At 45.0% G+C, this 9,456-nt stretch overlaps 4 protein-coding genes across 4 annotated transcripts; 2 read left to right on the top strand and 2 right to left on the bottom strand.

Moving 5' to 3' along the window:
- Window positions 1-1,090: 1,090 nt before the first annotated feature.
- Window positions 1,091-2,888, bottom strand: T310_1103 (uncharacterized protein; the record flags this gene model as incomplete). The annotated part of the gene is made up of 4 exons (XM_013476045.1): window positions 1,091-1,921; window positions 1,975-2,259; window positions 2,390-2,504; window positions 2,788-2,888. The coding sequence occupies 4 exons, from the start codon at window positions 2,886-2,888 to the stop codon at window positions 1,091-1,093; spliced, it is 1,332 nt and encodes a 443-aa protein (XP_013331499.1).
- Window positions 2,889-3,412: 524 nt separating this feature from the next.
- Window positions 3,413-4,472, top strand: T310_1102 (uncharacterized protein; the record flags this gene model as incomplete). The annotated part of the gene is made up of 2 exons (XM_013476044.1): window positions 3,413-4,302; window positions 4,355-4,472. 2 exons carry the CDS (start codon window positions 3,413-3,415, stop codon window positions 4,470-4,472), a joined length of 1,008 nt encoding a protein of 335 aa, XP_013331498.1.
- Window positions 4,473-5,201: 729 nt separating this feature from the next.
- On the top strand, window positions 5,202-5,945 carry T310_1101 (uncharacterized protein; the record flags this gene model as incomplete). The annotated part of the gene is made up of 5 exons (XM_013476043.1): window positions 5,202-5,368; window positions 5,419-5,540; window positions 5,596-5,668; window positions 5,701-5,784; window positions 5,831-5,945. The coding sequence occupies 5 exons, from the start codon at window positions 5,202-5,204 to the stop codon at window positions 5,943-5,945; spliced, it is 561 nt and encodes a 186-aa protein (XP_013331497.1).
- Window positions 5,946-7,141: 1,196 nt separating this feature from the next.
- On the bottom strand, window positions 7,142-7,693 carry T310_1100 (uncharacterized protein; the record flags this gene model as incomplete). Its single annotated transcript, XM_013476042.1, has 2 exons — window positions 7,142-7,615; window positions 7,664-7,693. The coding sequence occupies 2 exons, from the start codon at window positions 7,691-7,693 to the stop codon at window positions 7,142-7,144; spliced, it is 504 nt and encodes a 167-aa protein (XP_013331496.1).
- Between the last annotated feature and the right edge of the window lie 1,763 nt (window positions 7,694-9,456).

The following is a 9,456-nucleotide window of genomic DNA, read 5'->3' as shown; positions in this document are numbered from 1 at the left end:
CTCCATCCAAGAAGGAGATATCGCAATATCTGAGCACGCTTTACAGGACTCAAACCACGCGTTAGACGGCGACGAGGACGCTCAGGAGGGTATCTATAAGCTCCGGGGATTGCTTCGTTTGCTGGAGGTTGGGGTGCAGAGGATTCTGGAGAGTTGGTCGCCTCGGATGCCATTTTTTCTGCGATACGGGGGTAATCTCGATATCGGCACAGACATAGGCTATAATTTCCTAATTAGAAAGTCAGAAGAACCTCAGATATGACAAATTCAGTAAAAAATCGATGGGATTTGGTGAGAAAAATCAGTATTTGGTGGTTTGGAGGGCTTCCGATACAAAAGTTGCAATTTTTTGAGGTTTTGGGGTGCCAAGACTGCACCAAATTTTGCATAACGTAAATGCGGACAACCATAGGCAGGGGATTTGATTCGGACAGCCTCATGCGAATAAGGTGGCATACCAGAATTTTAGGGACGGCCTTCCACTGATCTATAGCTGTGATATTTTCGATATTCTGTAGAGTTCAACCATGTCACATTCGGAATACGGCTTCACTTGAAACTTTATTTACGTATGAAAATATTAGAAAATGAAGCAGGTAGTATGAGAGGGTCTTGTAAAAGGTTTTGCTAAATGTTGTACTCCAGCCAGTCATCTTTGGTATCCATCTCTTCACGAATCTCGGGCTAAGCATTTATTCCATCTAGAATAGCGAATCTGAGGTATTTCATCAATTCCTAAATGAAAATTTGAGCTTGGGAATGAGGAAAACTTATGCCATTCCTCCAGCTAGATATGGATCAATGTGGCAGTGAAGCCTGGCTTGCATCAGCGATATAAAATATAGCATACTGATAATTACAAATTTTTTCATATTCCTGGTGACTCCACTAGAAAAGAAATAAATTTATTATGTCAAAAACTTTTGCAAACATTCAAATAGAAAGCTTTAGCTAAAGCGAAACATTTATACGGACCATGATAACGAATAGCCATCCACGCCGTCTTAGGGAATGCTCCAGGGGTAGGAAAGGTATCTGTCCGTAAATTAGTTCTCCCCTCTTTTATTAAAAGATAAGACAGAACAAACCTTTAAATAGCGGAGCCTCTAATTTGACGGCTTCCGGAATTACTTCCCTCGCCTCTGATACCGAGCTCCTCGGAAGGGATGTGCAACTCCTGGGACAGCACTCTTTTGTGATATTCTGATCGTTCCTTTGCCCACCAAAACTGTTCTCCGATCAATTCCGACGTTACGGAATAAAAGAACAGGAGGAGAATTCGCGGAAGTCGTTTCTCATGACTCGCGAGATCTGTCAGGCCACCGTGGAACCTGACCGGCCACAAAAACAAATAGCGAGCTATGTCGCGCAAGAGAATAGAAAGATCAGTGCCCTGGTTCTTGTGTTCTAATATTACAAGGGCCGGAATCAAACGGCGGACACCATCCATGTATGTAGGAAATGTAACATCGTCTTTTTCATCTTGAACACGATGAAAAAGATCGACGAAGAGGTCCTCAAACTGTGAGACTTGCAAAGAGCCGTTAAGATCTTGTGCAATCGCATCAATTGCCTTGGTTGATATATCAGCAGAAAAAAACTGGGGATCCCGCATATTGAGAGTGGCCAGCACGACCGACTTTAACCCAAATGCGAGGGTGAACAGAGGATCCAGATGGGAATTAAAACCTCCGTCATGATCAGGGCACCACGTCCAGGCAATGTGAAGCAGTAGCATTGAGCATGCGATAGCTGCGCTTGAGATGTGCTGCGTCCAGGGACCCGAAAGAGTAAGGCGAAGACCTTCGTAGGCACTTGAGATATGGGTAAGCTCGCTTATTTGATGTTCTCTGACATTGGGTTGGAGATATCGAAGGTGAGATGCGGCAGTTGCGAGGACTGCGTGCATGAGAAAGTCATTCTAAACCTGGGTTAGATAACCTCTAAGATATCTAATTAAAATAAGCAGCATACCTCTAGAGCGAGAGGTAACACGTTCCTTTTCCACAGCTCGGGACAAGGAACTAGGGTATCTGCAGTAAACTGCTCAAAATGATGAAGCAGTTTTAACTGCAGCAAGTCGAGACGCGATGAGCTATTTCTAATGTGTAGTTCTTCTGGTCCTGGTAGACCCCCAGCTCTTCCATTTTGCACTTCAGCTTTGGCTCTGTCACATCCTGGTACACGCTTCTTGGGATCTCGGGTACACACTTGGCCGGTCTTCTTGCAGTTTTGGCAAGTGGGAAGTGTCTCATCGCACTATACAGCTATAGATTTAGTGAAAATCAAACAGACTGTAAGTTTTGGTACGTCTGCACACCTTTCTTCTCTTTTTCTTGCACTGGTCACAACCTGATCTGGACTTACAGTGGACACGTCGACGACGTACCGGGTTCCCATACCGATCTAGATCAACGGGGACAGGGCGGTGGTCTGAAGTCTTGGGGTCACTAGCTACAAAGTAGCCACATCCGGGGATATTATGGACTTGCATATTGAGCGATCTGTGGCAACACCGTTGTCTCTAGAAGTCTCGGAAATGTAATCAGGATAGCGCAAGCGCGACTGAGACTTGGAGTACATAGGCCACCTGACTGACTAAATTAGTTTCCTGACCCCATACTTTGGGGGGGGTGAGAATTAGTTAACTAGTTAACTATAGTTAACTATGAGGCGCTGCTGACTCTGAGCAACTCTCATATTTTGAGCTATAAATCGGCACATCTCACCAGATTACATACAATAACGTAATCCACCCCCGAGCCGCGCACAGATCAAGTGACCTACCTCACAATTTCCCAGCGTATTCTCGAGTCGCCCAGGGGAGTGGATCGCCAGATATAAAGTGCGGGCCAATGAGCATACGAGAGATAAAAAACATTAGGCATCCTTGCGGACTTCCACTTTGTTGCTTAGTGAAGGTTCAGTAGATAATTTTCCCAAGACCAGCTACGGCTTCTTTGATGTGGAGTAACCTGACCGCATAATTAGAAATCCTCGTATTCAGGAGTAGTTTCAGCACGGCGTATTCTCGATAGGGAAGTATGACCAGACCACCTTGCCTGATGACCACAGCGTAATGACCATAAGCCATTGGATCGGTCCCTTAGTTGTGGTGGCGCACTGCAGTGGGGTCCTTTAAATTCGCCTAATTTATTTCGTATGTCAAAATTGACTATTTGCGTATTCTCAATCAAGTATAGTGCCACGCCTAACGAGTAACCTTGGATGCGTCACGTCCATTATCTTGGCGTTGATGTATTTCACTTGCAGTCAGTCAAGATCACACGAACATCGACCACTGGTGACATTATATAAAGCCAACGTTCTTTGGTCCTGGAGATAATGCCAGCATTTCTCAGTGCAAAGTTTTAAGCTCATCTGAACAAATCCCTTCTATTTCACAAAAGTCATGTCACCGATACTCCACATTCTCCACTCGCAGCTTTTTGTGTCTCTGCCTTACCCCAACTTTGATTTCTCCAACCAGACATGCATCGTGACAGGAAGTAACTCTGGAATTGGACTCGAAGCCGCAAAGCACTTGGTGCGGTTGAACGCGGCACGTGTTATACTCGCGGTGAGAAACGTTACTCGGGGAGAAGAAGCCAAAGAATGGATTGAAACCGAAACCGGTCGTAAAGATGTCGTTGAAGTATGGCATCTGGACTTGAGCAGCTATGAATCGGTCAAACAGTTTGCTCATCACGCTTCCAACAATCTGGATCGATGGGACTGTCTGTTGGAGAATGCTGGAACTGGCAGTTTTACCTACCAGACCGCTGAGGACAACGAGTCAACTATCACCATTAACGTTGTGAGCACTTTTCTATTGGCCATATTGATGCTGCCCCTACTCCGCAAGACCGCCAAGATTTTCAACACTCAGCCGCGTTTGTCATTTGTGGTGTCCGACGTGCATGCCATGGCAAATTTCCCCGAGCGCAATAACCCAAACATCTTCGCCAGCCTCAATGCGGATAGAAGTTCAGCTGCATTACGTCGACGTTATGCGGTCTCCAAGTTACTGGAAGTCTTACTCACTCGAGAATTGGCGTCCAGAGTCAGTCAATTCTGTTCTGACAACGGCAGCCAGCACGACATTATTGTCAACTGTGTTAACCAGGGCTTCTGCAAGACTAACTTGGGTGATAAGGGACCCTGGATTGGACGAATTCTTCGCAGTATTTTGGCCATGTTTCTCGCACGAACGGCTGAAGAAGGTAGCCGCACGCTCGTCTTTGCAGCTGCAGCATCAACAGACACACATGGAAAATATCTTAGTGACTGTCGCATAGAAAAGTAAGTTTCTTTCAACGGGTCGTTTTTCATTCTGATCTCTAGCACCAATTAGGCCATCGACTTTTGTCTTGAGCAAAGAAGGGCGTAAGACTCAATCAAAATTATGGGATGAATTAATGACAAAACTGGGAGCCATCTCATCTGAAATCTCTCACATTGTACAGCCATAGTTTGCATTCAATGGTCTTTCGGGATGGTGCTATTTATTTATCTGTTCGCTTTTTATTCCTCCCCTTGTTTTTTTTCCTTTTTTTTTCCCTCAAAGATTAAATAAGAAGTTTTTATTTTTAAACCGTTTGTGGAAAACTTGTTTTTGTAAAGAATAGTAATTTCAAGAATTATTGGAGAATTTATCTTTGCATTGACGCTTTATAGCCTCCTATGATGAAGGCTAGAGGCGCTGTTGAGATACCCACATGATTTATTGATTTATTGGCCACAAGCTTGATATATTGGCCGCTTAGTACATCTCCAGCCGTTTATAAAGAACAATAGTTATGGAGGGAAACCGTGAGAAAATATGGTAATATAATATTGAATATCCTCATTTTGGTAACGACAGGAACCCGCCACTAAGCACCCGCGCCTATAGCTGGCCTAAAGTCAGGTAGCTGCAATCATCCTAAACGAGGAGGCAGGTCATCACTATGCTGACGCTCATATTGAAGCGGATTGATCTTGCTGAATCGGGTTCTGGGGTGAGGGCCACTGATAATGGGGCCAGTGATCTTTCGCTAGTGTAACATGTATATAAACTGGGCGTCCTTTCATATTGATTCTGCTTTTCTAAATTACCCAACATTATGGTGATTTACTGCTATTCACACTGCCCACATTGGCTAAGACTTTTCCTCTGAAAATACGAACGCTGCATCTGCCATGTTGGCAGTCTCTAGGATATGAATGTCTGTCCCTCTATCTTCTTGGAATCTGTTGATAGCCAGGATATCAAATATGTTGGGGTTATTGGCTACCATGGAGAGCGGGAGATAAAGATAGGAGATGAGGTAACAGTCTGGGCAGCTCTTTTCACAAATAATGCTGCAGATGAGACAACGAAGAAGAGGTGAATTCAACGGTTATATAAACCTTCGTCTGAACTAAAAGTTTTATTAGGATGGAGGCTTGGGATGATGTCATACTTAAAATCGGCGACGAGACTAGAAGCAGATGGAATGCAACATACCAAGTTGCTGCTTATGGAACCAAGCTTGATGAGAGGACTGAGTGGTTAATTTGTGGGTAGATATTCCATAGAAAATGATGAATGGGATTATATTAATGTTTATTCAGTAATCTTGCAGATTATTTTTGGACAGAGTGGGAAAGAGTGGGAAAAGCTACCAAGTAACAAAAACATAACTTTGTAAGTTACCAGTCTACTACATTTGCTTTTAGTTCTAACAGCTTGCAGAAAATCTGGGTCAAGTCCATTGTAGATAACGACAACATTAAAAATGCCAAATACAGTGGCTACTCCTAGTAGGTGCTCCTGAAGCGGAGGAAGGATGGATCTGAACCCTTCAAGTGTGCAGATCGTCTTGATTTACGGCCTCCCTTGGGGCCTTGATTTCGGCTCTGCAATGAATCCCTATTCGCAGGCTTCGAATGCGATTTCTAAGTCGAAAAACCATGACCCCTGACTGCCAACTCTCTCAATGTAGCGGGAGGAGATGATACATAGGCGTGCAACTTGGGTCCATGCGCCTGTTCCATAGGTAGAGAATGAGAATCTCTCGCAGTGTGCACGTAGCGTTAGCTTACTGTAGCTGCTATCTCATTAGAATCAGACAGGGTATTCTGAGAGCCCAAGATGGTAATATTTGTCGGCCGTAAGGAACCTGGGTAGGAGCGGTGCAAGAGACTCCTTCGTCACATGTCCAAACTAAACCCGATTGGGAACAACATGAAGAATCAACTTCATCGCTCAAACTCACCCAGATGCCTATATGTTCACTCTTTTACTGTATATCGCTTCAATTCACTTAATTCTTGTCTTTTATCAGTGCATAGGGTAATAACTGGCTCAGTATCTACTAGATTCTTGCTAACTAAAGCTCCTATACATACATACTACCTATGTACATAACTATATAAAACCACTAACCCCCCTAGTTAGATAGTCAAGAATATTTATCATAATACTACTCCTCTCCCTAGATTCCTACTCCCTAGGAGGTCCAACAACAGTCAATACAGAGAGATATTGGGACGGAGGCAGAAGATAATCGATTGACGACCAGATCTGAAAGCATCTCGTATTTCAACCTATTCCTACAGATGATAATACTAATAGTATGTATCTTAAACCAATCGTTTTTCTATGACCATACTACGTTTTTAGCAGATTTCAAGAGAAAGAACTCTTTCAAAATTTCAGCGATTAATACCTAGCATTGTCCCTTGAAGGACGTTCATGCCGAGATAGGTTAGGTTACCCTCAGCTATGCTTCTGGTCGTGAAAACAGTCATGAAGCATACTTTTGAAATACATTCCGTTTGGCCAGGGAGTTATAAGCCGCGCTGAGATCTTGCAGGAGCACGATCGTCAGTAGAAATGTCATGGTTTCCGTATAGGCAATCCCAAACACATGAGGATTTTGTTCGTATCGTGTCCTAGAAAGCAGTGGTAGGTATTATTTATGAGACTTGGCAGTAAAAAGGCACAAAACCAGCATTGACGTAATTTGCAGCGAAAAAAGGGATCATCGAGTGGGCACCAATAATGATGGCCAGCAGCTGGTATCAATCTATGCGGACCCCAAGTAAAAATGTGTTGAAGATGCCAACTTTATCAGTCCAAACAGTGCATGTGAATTCTCTAAACAGCAGATGCACATCAGCCTCTTTGCCTGTACCCATTGCTAGACGCCGGAGTCTGTGAATTCCCAATGCTTTTGCTTGTTTTCTGCGCAATTATGGCTTGATATTCAGATATCTGGTTGGATAAAACTGCAATCTGATGGGCTTGGCATTCCATCGTTCCCCGCTGCTTGTGAAGCACTTCCGTTAAGTGAGCGTTTTCCTTTTGGCATCTCTGAAGGTCCAAAACCAAGCTGGATACGCTGTACTGGGGCTCCTCTGTCGCTGAAACATCCTTTATCAGCTGGTCGATCACCGCAGCCAGTTTCATCGTGGTCTCGACTAATCTCGCGTTTTCCTGTAAAAGCGTTCGTTGCTGTCCCTCATAGACGTCACAGGCCCTTCGTAGATCTGTGTTCTGCTTTTGCAATCCGGCGGTCCGGTAGGGATCCCACCATTGGTGCCAGCCATTTGCGTTAAGGTTGTCTTGCCGGAAGGACAAGGGCAACATCTATTACCTCGTCAAATGGATACCTCCTAGTTTAGCGCTGTAACAGACCTGCGTGGTACCGTAGTGGAACGTAGACATGACGACTCCGCAGGAACTGACGGGATCGGATCTCAGAACTATAGTGCAGGAGCTGCCAGATCGCTTGTGACCAGAATTGAATCTTGGGAAAACGATTAAGAAGCGGGTTAGAATTTCCAACTCCGGCAGTTTTGCTGTAGTCATCAAGACCATGTCATATTCAATGGACTGTTTGCAAAGGAGGGAACATAGGTGCTTTGCGTCCCCCAGACGCTGCAATCGCGGAATATATATTCTCTGAGCATACCCAGTAAAGGAGGACAAACCTGACCTCATAATGGACAGCGAACAGTTTAACACTCACAAAATGGCTGATGATGATGATGCGTCGAGCGTTTACAGCAGGTCTCCCGGTCTGGTAGAACAGCGTCCTCAACCGAACCACCGACGCGGTGGTTGTAGCATCTCGTCACTGCCCGACCGCCCGGAGATCACGCAAGCTGACCACCGGATTAGAATCTCCGTTGAGGCGCAGCTCGCAACACATAAAGAATGGCTACGAAGCATCTGCGGTTGCAAATGACCCAGACGTAGGCGATGACCCCCAAAAGGGGCAGGAGAAGAAGAGGAGGAAGAAGAAGAACAAGTAGACGTCGATTAGCTTCTAACTCACAAATGTGACCGAGTCATGACTATGAGATTAATTGTGCTTTGTCAATACAAGTGTAAAGTAGGCTAAAAATAGGAATGCATTTGCTGGCCAGGATGCGCAGTGGAAGCAAAAGCTAGCATACAGCAAGTGTAAAAAAGGAAGTATCTGCTGCTCTGGAATTCTTTCATGCTACAGGTCCATATATTCCACAAATCCGAGTCCCATCAAAATTTGGTAGTGCTGTCTCTACATTCAAAGTTCATTTCATGATCAAGGAGTTGAAGTACAAGGTCAGCAGTGTGATGAACACAATCGGGAGATCAGGAACTCCATGCATGAATCCATTCGAGGTGAGTGTGGTTCCATTAGAGTATATCGACTGCGGAGAAGTCCACGTGGTTGGAGTTCCATTCCATTGTCGGCTGCTGCTCGCCGAGGGTCTTATGATCTGGGATGATACACTCGCCGTCTTAGTTATCAATATATGTGGCGCTCTTGTTGAAGCAGATCCTGTCGTGTCCACAAACAGAGCACGGGAATTATTGTATCCAGGGCCATGACAAGAAGCGTAGGTGCAATTAGTCACGGGACCTCTGGTCCTGCATATGTCGTGCGACGGACGCGGCGTTAGGGCAGACATGATGGTGGAGGTGCTGGCGGTGGGAGAGAAATGGGATTGTCCTGTCGGAACAGCCGTCACGTCGCCCGTGGCCACGGACGTCGATTTCATCAGCGCTTCAGCAGATCGGCTCGTTAAGCTTTGCTCCTCTCCATAAATTTCGAAGCTTCCTTCTATGAGGAATCCAGAGCACACATGTCTGCTGGCAATGAGAACCCAGGCGAGTATTATTTTGAACATTTCTCTCAACTTGATTCCGATACACAAATCAAAGCAATGAGAACCGATTAGTACTTGAGAAGGACCAAGATGCAACACACAGCGCTGTTCCTTTGTATCTTTCTTCTTCCTATTCCCTACATATGGTTTACTGTCTCCCTCGAAAGTCGAGGAGCGAAGACTTTCAACCCCGCATGGTTGGAAGGAGCCGCCCTCACTAAAGATCGCTGAGCAAGTACAATACAAATTGTCCGGTTTACCGGCTTGTCTTTCGGACACCCTGGCAAAAGTGAAGTCTGTCGAAGAGTGCAAATGATTTAATCCCAGCGCGTA

Source organism: Rasamsonia emersonii, assembly GCF_000968595.1.
Source record: "Rasamsonia emersonii CBS 393.64 chromosome Unknown ctg1118621759975, whole genome shotgun sequence".
Taxonomy (NCBI): Eukaryota; Fungi; Ascomycota; class Eurotiomycetes; order Eurotiales; family Trichocomaceae; genus Rasamsonia; species Rasamsonia emersonii.
This window is presented reverse-complemented; position numbering and strand designations above follow the sequence as displayed.